The 15,024-nt window shown below is 54.4% G+C and overlaps 3 protein-coding genes across 5 annotated transcripts; all 3 read left to right on the top strand.

The window, feature by feature from the left end:
* Positions 1-6,852: 6,852 nt before the first annotated feature.
* On the top strand, positions 6,853-8,523 carry LOC113959289 (alveolar macrophage chemotactic factor-like). The gene is made up of 4 exons (XM_027668206.1): positions 6,853-6,940; positions 7,257-7,386; positions 7,936-8,019; positions 8,511-8,523. Exons 1-4 carry the CDS (start codon positions 6,853-6,855, stop codon positions 8,521-8,523), a joined length of 315 nt encoding a protein of 104 aa, XP_027524007.1.
* A 962-nt stretch (positions 8,524-9,485) lies between these two features.
* On the top strand, positions 9,486-10,948 carry LOC113959284 (alveolar macrophage chemotactic factor-like). Its single transcript, XM_027668203.1, has 4 exons — positions 9,486-9,949; positions 10,161-10,290; positions 10,455-10,538; positions 10,648-10,948. Exons 1-4 carry the CDS (start codon positions 9,886-9,888, stop codon positions 10,670-10,672), a joined length of 303 nt encoding a protein of 100 aa, XP_027524004.1. The 5' UTR covers positions 9,486-9,885; the 3' UTR covers positions 10,673-10,948.
* A 288-nt stretch (positions 10,949-11,236) lies between these two features.
* LOC113959283 (permeability factor 2-like) lies at positions 11,237-12,824 on the top strand. 3 transcript variants are annotated; one of them, XM_027668202.1, is made up of 4 exons: positions 11,237-11,300; positions 11,830-11,965; positions 12,248-12,331; positions 12,435-12,824. In XM_027668202.1, exons 1-4 carry the CDS (start codon positions 11,237-11,239, stop codon positions 12,562-12,564), a joined length of 414 nt encoding a protein of 137 aa, XP_027524003.1. In that variant the 3' UTR covers positions 12,565-12,824. The 3 variants fall into 3 exon arrangements, with proteins under 3 accessions (XP_027524003.1, XP_027524001.1, XP_027524000.1); XM_027668200.1 differs by lacking the exon at positions 11,237-11,300 and having other exon boundaries at positions 11,747-11,965; XM_027668199.1 differs by lacking the exon at positions 11,237-11,300 and having other exon boundaries at positions 11,747-11,965; positions 12,248-12,824.
* The last annotated feature ends 2,200 nt before the right edge of the window (positions 12,825-15,024 follow it).

Below are 15,024 nucleotides of genomic sequence, written 5' to 3' on the forward strand. Positions count from 1 at the left end.
CCTGTGAGGAGGCGGGAGGTGACACAGAGGTGTGACTGGACTTGGGACACGGCTGCCTCACCTTGGAGCTGTGTGAGAGATGGGATAGGGACTCTGTGACCTCCTGCACATCATCAGATATCCTGAGGCATCAGAGGCAGGATGCAGCAGCTTTCCCCTCCTTGCCTGAAGCAGGGCAGGCACAATCCTGGGGCCGATACAGCCGGAGTAGCAAAAATACTTTGATGGCATTTAGCACTGTGACCTTTAAACACTTCCACAGGCTGATTCAACAGCACAGAAAACACTGTGGGTGAGGCAGGGCTCGATGAAAATGTGCTGTGAATCACGTTCTTGTGTTGCTGTCGGTCTCTCAGTCCCATGCATGCGAGTTTGGGGCAGATAAACATCGTTTCCTTTAGCATGACAAAGCAAAGTGGGGAGGGTCCCTCGCAGTTGCCTCCCAACGCTGGGTGAGTGCTGAAGCAGCGGGGTGGACTTAAAGCATTAGTTTGTGTTGGCTGATACTTCCCAAGTATTAAAAACCCCAGTTTCTGAAGATGTTTGGCATGGAAATGCATTTTATCCACGCTCCCTGCAAAGCTGGGGAGCAGCTCTCCGGGGGAGCAGCTGAATGCCCTCCAGTCCCATGGGGTGGCTTTCCCAGTATCACTCCCCTCCAGCTGGAATGATAACCAGCTGTACCAGACAGGAAAAGCCAGGCTAGGACATAACCAGCCTGTCTGACAGTTATATCAGTCCCCAGGGCTGGATGCTTCCTGGGGAACAGTTTGCCCAAACCCTGGGGAAAATGCTACCCCATTCCACAGTCTTTCCCTCCTTCACCTTTCCTCTCTGGAATTGTGACACTGCAGGCTGTCCCCGAGTTGCCTTTCAGCAAATAAGCATCCAACAGTGTCCTGGGGGAAGCATTTATGTGGGATGCAAAACTCCCTTACAAGCAGAAACCCAGGAGAAATTAGGGAAGATGTTTGCCTTGAGCTCCCTTAAACTTGGATCCCACCATGGCTCCTCTTTGGGATTCAAGAAAGAGATCCCAAATGTGTGCTCTCCCAGGAACACTGTGAGATTGCAGGAGTGATGGAGGCAGGCAGCCTGCTCCCCAGTTCTCCCTCTGCTCCCAGTGGGAAGCCCCAGCCGTTTTGTTTCCCGACTGGCATACTGGCTTCCCGTGACACTAACAGCTTCCAGCTGCTTCCAGGTGTGCAGCTTGAACAGTAAGGCTCCTGTCTCAGCTTAAGATTACTTAACCTCCCAGCTTTCTAGCTGGGAATAGAGCCAGGAGACACATGCTAAAAAGGCACTGCATCTTCATGCCTCTGGCAATCTCTGGAGTTGGAAAAATGGGCGTGGTGCTGGCTTCATCCAGTTCCCCAGCCACTCAGGACAAAGAAGGCATCTCCCTCTCCTCCTCCTCCTCCTTTTTCAGGGTGATCTGTGCAGCATCTTCCTCCCTCCTCCCTCAGACAAAGGTCCCTTTACCTTGCTGCAGGGTCTGCAGGGTCTAACCTGCATTTCTAGATTTCCAGGATGCCTCTGTGCCTCTCCCCACCCAAAAACCTCCCCTGAACTCTCCTTTGCTGCAGAACATCAAGAGGAGCGAGTTCTGCTACTGCTCTTGCCTGGGAATTGAGCAAAGAGCACCAACCTGTGCGTTTTGGGAGAGGAGGAAGCCCTACTTTCATCTCATCTCCTGCCTTCCCTTCCCTTTCCTTCCCCAGGTCTGAGTTTCCCCTGTTCATTCCCACCCCAACACCCAGCCACTTGGTCCTTCTTGGCTGCATCCCATCTCCACGGCCGCTCCTTGGGCACCCCCACCCTTTGTGCACTCTGGTGCAAAGCCGTGAGCAGAAATGACGGGCTGGGGGAAAAACTCGCAGCTGGTGGTTCAGAAATACTTCTGGAAGCCGCCTTTTCAGCGAACCACCCCCCAAACACACACACCTTTGTGATGAGAGCAGGCACACGTGACACCTGCAAGGATTTAACTTTTTTTTCCTGTGCACTCACTCACCGCGGATCGTGATCCTTTACCGACCAACTGGACACTTGGGCAGATCCCGGGCCGTCTGGAAGTCTCCTTTCTCGCCCCGTTTTCCCTTTCTCGGCTGCCATCAGCAACGCTGGTGTCTGCTGCTCTCTAGTGGCCTCCGCTCCGAGCTGCACTCGCTGGGTCAACTTTCTTGTTTGCTCACCCCTGAAAAATGAGTCTGTTCGGTAAAAAAGGCTTCCCCCCCCCCCCCCCCCCCTTTTCCATTTCAGTGGATTAGCAGCGGCGGGGAGCTTCGGGTTGGGGATGGAAAACTTTTCTCGCACGACAAAACCTCAAGCCAGGAGATGCTCTAGTGAGTGACTGTGAGGGGCTGGCAGGGTGGGGGTATGGAAGGGAGGGGAGATGCCCGTAACGCTGCAGGGACATTCTGGATCCAGCCCCCGGCTGTGCCCTGCGGCAGATTTGACTCTAATTTAGGCCTTATTAGTTTCCAGGGCGTGCGTCGTGAGCGACAAGCGAGATAAAAGCTGAGGAAAGATCAAAGCAGATTTCATGGGTTTTATGGCTTTGTGCTTCTTGGTTTCACTTTCACGTGTCTCCCGAAGCCTTTCTTCTCTCCCTGAGTGCTGCCCTTTCATCTCCCTCCCCATTTACACCCGGCAGGCCAGAGCTTGCCGACCTTCCATCATGAAGCATGACTCGTGTGCTTGACCCACCTTCCTTTCATACCCTCCAAACGTGAACTGGGTTATTTCAGCCCAAGACAGCTCCTTTCAGTATCAATTCCCACTGAGACTTCAGTCCTTAGCAGAAGCTGGGCTCAGGTTTCTCTGTCTCCTTTGAGAGCATCTCTGGGCACAAGGCTCTGGTGGCCAAAGTGCTGATTCAAGGGGTGCTGGGTTCAAGAGGAAAGCTTGAGAAGGGGCTTTCCGAGGGGTGGGAGGGCTGCTCATTTCCCCAGAAGACATTAGTATTGCAGCTTCCTTCTCAGTGCAGACCTGGATTTCCCCTCCTTACCATGTGCACTTCTACTCGGTGCTGGAGAACAGTCGCTCTTGGCTTGGGGCTTTTCTAAGTACAGCTACTCCTGCGGTGGCTTGTGGGTGAAACGTGGGGAAAGCATCTTCCCCGAGGGAAAAACAAGTGGGGAGGCACCTGGCAAAAAGAGGGTTAGGGAAGGCCTCAAAGCATTAAGTGGACATGAGCGAAAAAAATGACTCTGGGTTATCCTGCAAGCCAAGTAATGTGGAGACAGCTTAATTACGGGCTCAACTAAAGTGGAAGCCACTAATAACTGGAAAAACAGAAAATGTTTAACCAGACTTGTAGCTGCATTTATCAAGGTGTCAGACTCCAAGGAGAAGGGCAGGAGACCTTGCCATAACACTCCTGGGAGAGTGGTGCTGGGACTTTTGGGAAGTGTTTGCCTAAACAGGTTGCCCAAATGGGATATAATTTGGCTCCAGAAATCAGAACATGCCTTCAGGAGGCTGCTCCCTCTGGAGCGTAGAGGGGAGATGAACCTGCGGGCCATCCCTGTTGTATTTGTGGCACTTTGGGTTCTTTGGTCCTTGTCACGCACCGAGAGGTCTGACTGTGAAAGCTCATGTGACTCCTTCCATATCCTGGTAGTCCCAGGGTCTAATTCCTTTTTCCAGTCGTGGGCTTGCTGCATCCTCTTGGTATTCCAGGGAAAGGTGCTGCTGGGGGTTGTTGGGGGTGGCAACTTCCCATCTTGTGAAGCAAGATCTAGCTGGAGGAGTTTGCAGGAGTGTGTTAAGCCGTTGTGAGTAGACCTGGATGGGATGGCTTCTTGACTACTCTGAGAAGGAAGTGCTGAAAGCCGGAGCCCTTCCTCCCGGCTGCTGGAGACTGCTGAGAACTGCAGGTTGAAGTGGCTCTGACTGTGCAGAGAGAGCAGCAAGGCCCTGTCAACAGGCACCACTGGCTCACAGTGTCCACTGGCTCCCTCCTGTCACAGCCCGACTCCGTGTCCCTCATCATCCCGTTGCTCCCATGGCAAGGGGTTGAGCCGTCGCCGTCACCGCGATGCAAATCTCCAACGGCGCCCGGGCCCTCCGCGGCACCTGCGGCGTCTAGACCGGTTCCTGCGCCCACATGCAAATGTGTGGGAAGGGAACCGGGGCCCATGAGGCCTCGGTGGCACTTTCTGGGAAAGCCCTCGGGTCTCCCTCCAGCCTCGCCTCATCCATGCCAGGCGGCGCGGTGCTTTCGGCTCTCCCGGTGTGGCCCGGAGGGATAACGCCGCTCCTCGGCTCGGCGTTTCGGATTGACTCGGGTCAGAAACAGAGCGAGAGCTTGGCAGGGCTGTGGGGCGCCAGGGTGCTCCCCACGGTGCTTTTCTACTGCAATTTGGCACAGCAGTCCGGGGCTTTTCTCCTGGGCTCGCTCGGTGCCGTTTGTATCTCTGGGGTGGGTGGCCGGGATGTCCCAAAAACTGCCCCTGCTCCGGGGCTCGTGCTGACGTGCTGCTCAACACCTACTGCGGCTGCCCCTGCCACGGAAAGCTGCTCCACACAGGTCCTATGGCTCGGGATTGACTGGGGAGGCAGGAATATCACGTTCACAGTTCTAAAAATTATCCTTAGTTCCTCTGGTTCCTGCTCAGAGCCTTTCTCCTTCTGCCTTATCCCGTCTCATTCAAAAGATCCTTCGTACTGTATTCCCTGTGTTTGGCCCTCGAGCAGACCAAATGGTTTTAAAAATGCCCATAGCAGGTTTCTCACCTGCTTGCAGAGGTGTCACTGCTCTGCTGTCACCAAAAATGAGCCCAAACTGAGATTTCCGTCCCCATGCTGCATCACCAGCAAGTCTGTTCACCTTGGCTTGAAGACAGTAAGTGACAGTAAGCTCTACAGGTCGCTCAACCAACCTAATTATGGACTGATTTCGTTAGGTTTTGGCTTATTCTGGTGCTCTCACACTGAGGCTGAAATAGGTGTGGGTTTCAGGTTTCAGTAGGAGGCATCTTTGTCTCTGAAGCAGGTACAGGACCACAAACCGCAGCAGTGAAGATTCGCCGCGGTTGGGGTTTTTGGGGGGGAAATTTAAAACACAAAACCCCCGTAGTTGTTGTTTTTTTTTTCTCCTGCAAGGAGCCCTGGGTGAGTTGTGGGGAAGGGAGGAGTGGGCTGAAAAATTTTGGCTGCGATTTAAGTGCTGGGGGAAGGATTCGGCAGGTGTAAAAAATTTGATAAAAATCTAACATAAATAAGATAAAAAATGACTGAAATAAAAGTCTTGCCTGCAAAGGCGCAGCTGCTGCAGAAAATAGAGAAGCTGTGAGGATGTTTTGTACGTGTTTCAGTTGGTTCTGGCCTGGATGAGGCCACAGATCGATATGTGAGGGCCCCTCTTCCGAATTCCTGGCATCTAGGAAGCGGTTAACTTAAATACAGCGGCAGGTCAGATCCTCACCCCGCTTCTCCCTTTTCAAAACTCCCACTGGTGTGCAGGAACACGGGGCACCGCAGCGACTGTGGCTTTTCCTTCCTGGCAAAAACCCTCAACTGCCCGTTAGTCACCCATCAGAACCAGTGGGCTGATTCAGAACCCCTGGCAGGGCAGCCAAGTCCTCCTTTCTCGCCGCCTCCACGTTGATTCCGCCTTTCCTACCTAGAAAGATTTGGAGAGGTCTTTTGTGCTTCCGTAGCAGTTTGTGTAGGTGACTGGTCATCTCTCCCGGTGAATCGCTGCCTTCCCCACCATTTTTTTTTCTGAGAGAACCCTTCCACAACCCGGCAAAACCAGCCCTAGACTGGGCTTCTAATAACTCTCTGCAAGGAAATTTAGATCTGAAAGGACTGAACAAAAAGTAGTTTTAAGGCCATGTCCTTTTTCACTGCTGTGACAGCAAGGTGCTCGTTCCTTCTGTAGGACCTGGGGGAATAGCCCATGGAAATTTTCCCTGGCCTCTCCATGACCCTGGTGTACAGGGAGTTAAACTCAATCATCTCTTTTTGACCTTGGTCTCTTGAACAAGGTCTTCACAAGACTTTTGGACTTAGAGAAAAAAACGGGTTTTCAGAGAGAGATGAGTAACTTGAGTGGAAGACTCTTTTTTTTTTTTTTTAATGTACCATTTTGTTACTATATAAAATGCTGATGCAATTTGAAAGCTCCAAATTACAACATTATCACACGAACCACATCGCTTTTCTTGTGCCCTCTTCCTTCCTCCTCGCCTGTCCCCCTTCCCCTTTGGCTTCCTGGCTGGTGACTTTGCAGACTTTATTCAGGGCAGCCCCTGTCCCATTGACATCCACGGACATGGGATGCTGCTGTGGCCACCCTGGGTGTGTTACTAGTCCAGCCAAGCATGAGATCTGAAGGGTCTGAGTAGAAACAGAGCAGAGATCTTGATTATTTTTCCACAGCGAGGCGTTTTTGCTGATGAAAGAGGCAGCAAAAATAGCGTGGGGGAAATACAGCCCTAAGAAAGAAATATGTAAATGTCTGAGTGCATTAAACCCCCTCTGCTCAGCCAGGGCTGGCGCTCTGGTTTTATTCTGGGCTTTTTTGTGTGGTTGAGGGGTAAATGCTCAAGGGAGTGAAGGGTGATATGAGCACAGACCCAACAGAAACAGGGCGTGGGGAATCCAAATCTGCGCCTCGTCCCAGTGGCAGGTCTCGATCGATAATATTGTCAATTCAGCCCCCGAGGCGGCTGTGGGAGCAGCAGAGAAATGATGTCACCCCTCTCCATGCTCTGCTGGCTGGCTGTTGACTGCTCAAGTGTGAACCTTGTGCCTGAGTCGGCGTGTGACCCTCCCGAATAAATAGGGGTGTTTGTGCGCCCGGCTCCTCAGAGCGTCCCCGGGGCCGATCCTGCCGCCAGGATGCGAGTGCTGGCTGGGGTAGGGATGGGAGTCCCCGTGCTCCCGTGGCTGCTGCTGCTGCTGGTGATGTCCCACTCAGCCCACGCAGGTGAGCTCCGGGTGGCTTTGCTGTCAGCTCCCTGCTGTGGGTGGGCATCACCCGCATCCAGGGACTGGAGGAGACTGGGATCTTCCTGCCTGTTTAGCTGAGGGAGAAAGTGTGACCGTCCTTTGCCAGGGTCTGGTTCAGCTTTCAGGGGCTGTGTGGGAGCAGGGAACTGAGGCAGAGGCACGGCTTCTTACTGTGGTCCCTGCAGTGCTGTCCGTGAAAACATGGAAAGGGAAACTTCCTTTGGCTCTCGGAGCTGCTGCATCTCTAACAGTGCGGTTCGTGTCTGTAAGTCGCCCCCTTCTCTCTCTCCCAGCCATCCTGGAGGTGAATGGGAACCTGAGCTGTAGGTGTGCCAAGACAACCTTGGACTACATCAGTCCCAAGAAATATGAGAGCATTGAGATAAGGCCCGTGGGCAGCACCTGCAGGCGCACGGAGATCATGTAAGTGCTGTGCTTCTGCTGCCATCCTGCTTCCACGCTGCCTTGCTGGAAACCTTTCCAAAACTGCTGCTGGCTTGCTCCCTGAGAAATATGAGGTGTGGAAATGCACCCCAGGCCACCTGCTACAGGACCCAAAGGAATGTTTCCAGCCAGGGAAAGTGTGATCTCCTCATGCTGGTGCTTAGCAGGGAGCGTGCTGGAGAAGGGGTTGTTTGCAGCTTGGAAGGAGCACATCTTTTAAACGCTGGGCCATAACTAATTTTCCCAGAATTCTTTAACTGCTCAGCACTGATACATTTGTAAATCTCCAGAAAAAAACCTGTGTTTGAACCATGCTCTGGTCTTTGGGTTTGAACCATGCTCTGGTTCCCCTCTGCAGGGGAACGTGTTGCATTTTCCTTGTTCCTGGCCATCCCGTGGCTTCCTCTGTCTCTGGCTGCTTTCTCTGGCACTGTGAGCAAAAGCTGACTCTTGCCTGTCATCTCTGGCTGCTTGAATCCCTGCCTTTGGAGGGGACAGGAATGCTCAGGAGCTCTCCTTGCATTTCAGAATTAAATTAAGAGCTGCAGGGAAGGTGTGTGTGAATCCCGAAGCCCCTTGGGTAAAGAAGCTGCTGAAGCGTATCGCTAGCACGTGAGTTGGTCTGGTGGAAACCCCTTTGGCTCAGGTGGCCTTGGACAGCATTCCAGCACATCTGCACTCCTGAGAAGCGCTTGTGGATCTGGGGGGCTCTCGGGGGGCTGCTGGTGGCCAAGGGACCCGCTCCCAAGGCAGTGAGGGGCAACTCTTTGCTGTGCAAGTTCCACAGGACCCGTCCATGGGTCGTACTCTCCCTGGCTTATATGCACAGTGCTGCGTCTCCAAAAACATTTTAGAGGAAAAAAAAAAAGGTGGGGAGCAATGGCAGGAGCAGGGTTGGCTCGTTGCAGGTGCAGTAGTGCATCGGTGCTGGGCTGGGAAACCGCCCCACTCTGTGCCCGTGCCGGGTTTGTGGCTGTCCCAGCGAGTGATTCCTGCCCCGGGGAAATGGCAGTGACTTCCTTCGCTTGGGGGCAAGAGCTTCCTCCCCCCAGGACCCGCTTTTCTCGGCATTCACACATTTCTCCTCCTTCTGCTTTTCGCAGGAAGAAAAAATAAGTTTCCTGCTAAGGAAGTTGATGCCCAGAGCCCCGAGATGGGCTGGTGGACGATGCCCGGGTGTGCAGACCTGGCTGCTCCTCACTTTGCCCTCGCTTCCCCCCCTCCTGAAACACTGGCAGTGCCTGTAGGGAGGGTGGCTCACTGCTGGCCCCAGCCCCACGGTGGGTTTGTGGGGGTGTTTCCCCCTGCATTTGGTCCCTGGATCGGTGTGAATCTGAATCCTTCATTTATTTACTTGCCCGTGGACTGCGAAGCCGTTCTCTGTGAGGGGCTGCTCCTGCTTCTTTAGGAATGACTTTGTGACTCCTTCTGTGCAAAGTGCTCAGCGAGAGAGTGTGTGTCTGGGGTTTGTGTGGCACAGCGTGGCGTGTCCTGTCCCGAGAGCTCAAGTCCAATAAAATTCAGGATTTTTCCTGCTGTTGTATTTCCCTGGATCTCCTAGCTTTGAAGTAATATAGGACATAGAGTCATAGGACAGTTTGGGTTGGAAGGCACCTTAAAGCTCATCCAGTGCCACCCCCCTGCCATGGGCAGGGACACCTTCCACTAGCCCAGGTTGCTCCAAGCCCCATCCAACCTGGCCTTGGACACTTCCAGGGAGGGAGCAGCCACAGCTTCTCTGGGCAACCTGTGCCAGGGCCTCCCCACCCTCACAAGGAAGACCTTCTTCCCCAAATCCCATCTAACCCTGCCCTCTGTCAGTGTAAAGCTATTCCCCCTTGTCAAGGGTCCTTCCCATCCTTAACCTGTTGTTTCCCTGAGTCCTGATTGGAGGCCACGATGTTCCTGGCAGGGAGCTGGATCCAGCCAACGCATCCCACATCCAGGTGCTGGTGTTTGTGATGGGGCTGGGGTTTGCAGGTGGCTGTAAGCCTTTAAAAATCAATCCAGGCCGAAAGGGAATGGGTGTGAGGTCACGTGGCAGAGTTCTGGGGGAAAAGACCAAAAGCAAATGTCACCAGAGCTCTGCTGGTCTGTTCCTTGCGGGGGGGACAACGTGACTGTAGGAGAAAATAGTAATATCAGGACAGATATTACTGTAATAATAGTAATGCAGGGCAGAGAAACCTCTGGGCTCGTCGGGCTGTGTGGGCTAAGAACAAACTTGGGCGAAACAACTGATCTCTTCACAAGACCCGGCATTCTAGGAAGGGGAAAACGAGCCAGTTTCGGGAAGCCTGGGCCCCTGCCAAGCCCCGAGCCACGTTTGACCAGCAGCGCTGCAAGCTCAGCAAGCTCCGTCAGCACAGAACGGGACGGGAGAAAACCACCCCGACCCCGGGGCCGCCCGTGCCGCCTCACTTCTCCTATTTTCCGGCTCAAATAGGGGGATGCTGCCGGTGCCGGGGTGGGGCCGGCATGGCTGCGTGGGCGGCCCTGCTGCTGGGGGTGCTGCTGGCGACCCACCGCCCCGGGGACGCAGGTGAGGTTCCCCTCGGGAGGGTTTGGGGGGGGGGGGGGGGGGGGGGGGGGGGGATGAGGCTTTCGGGGGTGTTATCCTGCCGTGCCGCCTCCAGGGTTTAAAGCGGGTGATCCCGGTGAGATATGGGGGCACACGCATTGCACAGGAAGGGTTTTGGGGATGGCAGTGGGATTTGAGGTGACGGGTGAGCCGCAGCCGCGTGCTCCTCCAGCTCTCCTGGAAGCCAATGGCAACCTGAGCTGCCGCTGCCGCAAAACCACCAGAGCCTTCATCCCCCCGGCGAAATACGACAGCATCGAGGTGCGGCCCGTGGGGAGCAGCTGCCGGCGCCTCGAGGTGGTGTAAGTGTGTGCCGGGGGTTATGAGCCTCTCACTCCCCCCACATTCCCTGAATTACTTCAGTGTCATGCTTATTTTTATGAGAAGGATGGGGGGCTCAGCGGCTCAAAACCCCTCCACTGCAGGAGGGGGAAGTGACGGTGCTGAAAGCCTGTGTGTTTTCTAGGATTAAGCTAAAATCCCTGGAGAAGGTCTGCGTGGATCCCGATACCCCTTGGGTGAAGAAACTCTTGCATGACCTCCCTCACCTGTAAGACCTCCCCTCCGCTCCCCCTGAGCACACAGGGCTCCTGGCAGGACCAGGGGCATCCCGTGGGGACCTGTCTTCACACGTTCCTCCCCTCTTCTGCTTTTGGCAGGAGGAAGAAAGAGCGTCCCCGCTGAGGAAGCTGCCACCGGAGGGACGGCCAGATGTGCTGGGCCCAGAACTGCCCCCCCTTCCCATCCTGCTGCCACTTTACCCCAGTCCTGGGGGGAGTGTCCTCCCGCCTGATCCCCTGAGACCCTTTTCCCTCGGCATTTTATTCCTTTAAACCCTTGACCATGCCAGTCCCTGCCTCCCTCCCCTCCCACCCTGCGGCCATGCGCTGGGTGTCCTTTTTGAGCACAACCCAACAGGCCCAATAAAGGTGTGGCAGCCCGAGGTTACCGTCCCTTGCATCCCTTCCTGTGGCACTCTGGGGGACTGGGGTGCTCAGGGAGCAGCAGGGGCATGGGGGCACCAGCCTTTCCCCGAAAACATGGGGCGAGCAGGAGGTTTTAGGAGGCGGCCGTGGCAATTTCCGCCTTTTTCATGGGCCACGTGCAATGGGGGGGAAGCAAGGGCAGGGAAGTTGAAGCGTGGGGGCATCTCCTTTTTCCTCCCTCTCAGGCCCTTCCCAGCCTGTGAAATCCCCTCAGGGCTGGCTATAAGGCAGCCCCTGCATTGGCTCTGGGCAGGCAGCAAGGATGAGGCTGCTCCTGGCAGCGCTGGCCCTGCTCCTGCTCCTGAGCAACTTGGTGCCTGGGGGCAGTGAGTGGCTTTGGGGTGTCTGTGTCCCTCTCCAAACACCTGGATAGTGGCACTGGGTGTCCCAGATGGGGCTGAGTGTGGGCTCTGCTAAGCTTTCAAATTTGTTTCTTACCTGTCTTTGAGCTTATCTTTCAAATTTGTCTCTCGCCTGCCTTTGAGCTTGAGTTTATCTTTTAAATCCTGTGGCTAAGCTGGAGGGGGATGCCTGAGTCTGGGGGATTTGTTTCATGGGTTTAAGTTGCTTCTCTTCCTGTGAAACATGAGTGCTTGGTGGGTGGGCAGTGGGTTTAATTCATAAAATATTGGTTAAGTTTTCAAACCCTCCTGCTAAACCCCCTCCATGTACAGGAAAAGAGGCTGTGCTGGGACGGATTAGCCTTGCTGCAAACCCCATTAACACCTGCCTGTCCCTGCAAGTGGCCCCATGAGTGCCTGGGATGGGATGGGATAGTGGGGAGTGGGATGTCCCCCTCCATCTGCCTCCCCTTCGGGGGGGCTGAGAGCTGGTGTGGGCTGCTCTGGGGCGCAGGTCTGTCGCTGGAGAGCCTGCTGACCAACATGAGGTGCAAGTGCATCAAATCGACCGCCCAGGTTATCAACTTGGGACTGATCCTCACCATCGACGTCGTGCCACCTGGTCTGCACTGCCGGAGGAAGGAGATCATGTAAGTGGAAAGTCTGGGAAGCAATTCCTGCAAGTTGTGGGTGCTTGTGTCCTCTCTGAAGATCCCAAGTGTCGAGGTGACTCTTGCAAGGCGCAGGGCCGCCGCTGCCTGTTTTAAAGGGGGTTCCCCGCAGTGTGGCTTATTTGGGTCATGGCCCAAAAATCCCATCTCCCTGCTGTCCGGGGTGCGCCCATATCCGTGCTGGGGAGTTTTCTCTGTCGGTTGGAAAAGCTTTGGGGAGGGGGCGTGCGAGGGGGCTGAGGGGTTCTTGTGGCCTTGCAGCCTCACCCTGAAGAAAAACAAGAGGGTGTGCGTGGCCCCCGAGGCGCCCTGGATCCAGCTGCTCGTCCACAGGCTGACGCAGAGGTATACTCGGGACAAAGCGGCAATCTCCAACACCCCGGCGGGGCGATGCCTCCCTCCTCACCTCTTCCTTCTTTCCGTTTCTTCCCTCCCACCAAACACGCAGGAATGCCGCCAGGAGGGCAGCGGCGGCGCGGCCGCGGCGGGAGGCTCAGCAGCGGCCGTGCCCTTCCCCTCACGGCTCCCGCGCTCCGGCCCCGCCGCCGTCCCGATCCACGCCAGCCCCGGGGCGCTGAATTCCCGCTGGGACGGCAGCGGCACGACCGCTCCGCGCTGAGACACGCCGGGTGTCGCGGTACAACGCTGGCGCTTGCCCTGCTCCCGAGGTTTTGGCAGGGGCCGGGAGCCTTTCCCTGCCGCCCGACAAAAAAAAAAAGGCTTCCCCCCCCTAACATCCCCAGGCAGCCGGCGTCTCCCTCCGCGTGGTGTGTGCCGCGATATTCCCGCAGGCTACCGCAGCCCATCGAGGGCACCGTCAATAAATGATGAATGTGCTTCCCCCCCCTCAGCTGTGGCGGCTCTTTCTGCCCGGATTCCTGGGAAAAATTGGGATTTTTGGGGTGGGCGGTTCGGGGTTTTGACAACCTCCCTTTCCCCGGCTGCCCGGAGGTTATGGAAAGGCTGGGCTGCTTAGCTCTGGCAGCACTGGGGTACTCCCCAGGCCAGGTCTGTGAGAGGAGCCTGGGTTTCTGCTGTCCCCACTCCGTGGGAATTCATGGAATAAGCAACTTTCTCTGTTTTTCTGCTCAGGTCTCAGTTGAAGGCTGTGGCTCTCCCATGTTTGGTGCTGAGGGCTGGTGTCAAACCCAGGGAGACGCATCCCTGTCCCTGTGTCGGGTGGGAACAGCAGCCTCCGAGGGTCCCCCGGATAGGGACGGAGCTGGCAAGGCGACACCACCTCCAGGGCAAGCAGCATTTCCCACCCCAGGGCACTCTATTTAAAGCAAAGCTGCTCTTTCCATAAAACAAGGCATAAATCCCCCTAAAATCATAGCATAAGCATGTTTGGGGGTGGCACTGCAGCTTCCCCCCTTCCATGGGCACTTCCATCTCTCAGGGACGGGACCTCACGGGTGCAAAGGCAGCACACAAGAGAGAAATCCGACTAAAAAAAAACCCCCAAACTCCCAAAATATCTGCTGTGGAATGGCCTCCAAAGAGGATAAGCCCAAGCACTGGGATTACTCTCCTCTTCCTCACTGTCACAGGGAGGGATTGCACCATACCTGAATCTAAAGATTTATAATCTCCTAAAATTGTTTTTAACTTAAAGTGATGCTTGGCAGAGAGGGTTAAGATGTAAGTGGTTCCCACCAGGTTCTCTTGGGGATTGTGTCATCTTGGAACACTGAAGGGAAGAGAGAGGGAGGGAGGGTCTGTGACCAAACTTGTCTAATCTTATCCAAAAACTGCATGTACTTGGGGAAGACCCCCCAGAAGAACATCCCACCTCCATGGTGACCAAGCAGGACAAGGACCTGCTGCTCTGTGATGCTGATTTTAGCTGAACTACCTCCTGCTGCTCCCATGTCCCAGCGTGTCAGGTAAGGATGTCCTTGAGCCCTTACAAGTCTTTCCCTAAATCACCTTCTGAATTAACTCTGAATTTCCACACCACTTTCTCCCTGACCAAAACCAACCCCAGATTAGAAAAGGGATCTGAACCTTGAAGGTCTCAATTTCTCACTCACGACTTGTAGCCGACATCTCCCCAGCCAGGGTGTGGAAAGTTGGTCTCCAAAAGCCCAATATTTGGGATTAAGTGGGAGCTGCAGATGCTCACCACCTTTGAAAAGTGAAGCTTGAGAGGGCGAACGTGGATTTAGGAGTTGAGAAGGTGGGAGCCCATCAGCCCTCCTAGTGTTACCTGAATGCTGGAGATGACGGTGAAGCTGCCTTCTGGAAAGGGGAAGAGTCCAAGATTTTGGATTACTAGTCCATAAAACACAGAACAGCTGGGACACTAGGGAAGGAAAGGTTGTCTGGGACCCCACTAGGCCATACCTGGAGAAGGAAAGGTGGTCTGAGACCTCACTGGGCCATCCCTGACTGCTCACACTTGTTCCCGCTCCTTAGAGTGAAAGAAGGAAACAAAAATTTTCAGCTGCATTGTACAAAATTCTCTTTTTATATATATATATATATATATATGTATATATTTACACACACAAAACCCCCATATGGAACAGATTTACCAGGCTGAGTTTTAAAAAGTTGCTTGTAGAAGGGTGTTGGATTTTGTTTTCTCTGCTTGCTTTAGGCAGTGCTGTCGCTTGGAAGTGGACATCAGGCACCGTGTTTTGGAAAGGAAGGAGCAGGGAAAGGCTTGGAGCCTTTTTTCCAGATATTGGCTGCGACATGCTGGGAATTGAGGAGTGGTGATGGAGAGAACAGCTGGGAAAAAAGCACCATCCCCTCACTGCTCCTGCTGGGAAGGGAAAACAGAAGGGAGCTGGACAGGAGAAAGGCAGGTAAACATGTGCATTGACTGAAACATAAACAGGATTTTTTTTTTTTGTGCAATGTCTGTTAAAAAAACATTTCTGTGTTAAAAACCACACGGTGTGATGGGTGTTGGGAAGTGCATTTGGCAGCAGAGAAAATCCAATGGAACACCTTCCCGCAACGGAATACTTCCACCTTTAGAAACCAAAGGAAAATCCAACTTGAGCAGCTCAGGTTTGCCAGGGTTTGGG

Source organism: Corapipo altera, unplaced genomic scaffold (genome assembly GCF_003945725.1).
Source record: "Corapipo altera isolate COAL_440 unplaced genomic scaffold, ASM394572v1 214, whole genome shotgun sequence".
In the NCBI taxonomy this organism is placed as follows: Eukaryota; Metazoa; Chordata; class Aves; order Passeriformes; family Pipridae; genus Corapipo; species Corapipo altera.

Coding starts and splice junctions, on each gene's coding strand:
- LOC113959289 (XM_027668206.1), top strand. CDS start 6,853: ATGCGAGTGCTGGCTGGGGTAGGGATGGGAGTCCCCGTGCTCCCGTGG. Junction 6,941..7,256: donor GTCCCACTCAGCCCACGCAG/GTGAGCTCCGGG, acceptor TCTCTCTCCCAG/CCATCCTGGAGGTGAATGGG. Junction 7,387..7,935: donor TGCAGGCGCACGGAGATCAT/GTAAGTGCTGTG, acceptor CTTGCATTTCAG/AATTAAATTAAGAGCTGCAG.
- LOC113959284 (XM_027668203.1), top strand. CDS start 9,886: ATGGCTGCGTGGGCGGCCCTGCTGCTGGGGGTGCTGCTGGCGACCCAC. Junction 10,291..10,454: donor TGCCGGCGCCTCGAGGTGGT/GTAAGTGTGTGC, acceptor TGTGTTTTCTAG/GATTAAGCTAAAATCCCTGG. Junction 10,539..10,647: donor TTGCATGACCTCCCTCACCT/GTAAGACCTCCC, acceptor TGCTTTTGGCAG/GAGGAAGAAAGAGCGTCCCC.
- LOC113959283 (XM_027668199.1), top strand. CDS start 11,763: ATGTCCCCCTCCATCTGCCTCCCCTTCGGGGGGGCTGAGAGCTGGTGT. Junction 11,966..12,247: donor TGCCGGAGGAAGGAGATCAT/GTAAGTGGAAAG, acceptor GTGGCCTTGCAG/CCTCACCCTGAAGAAAAACA.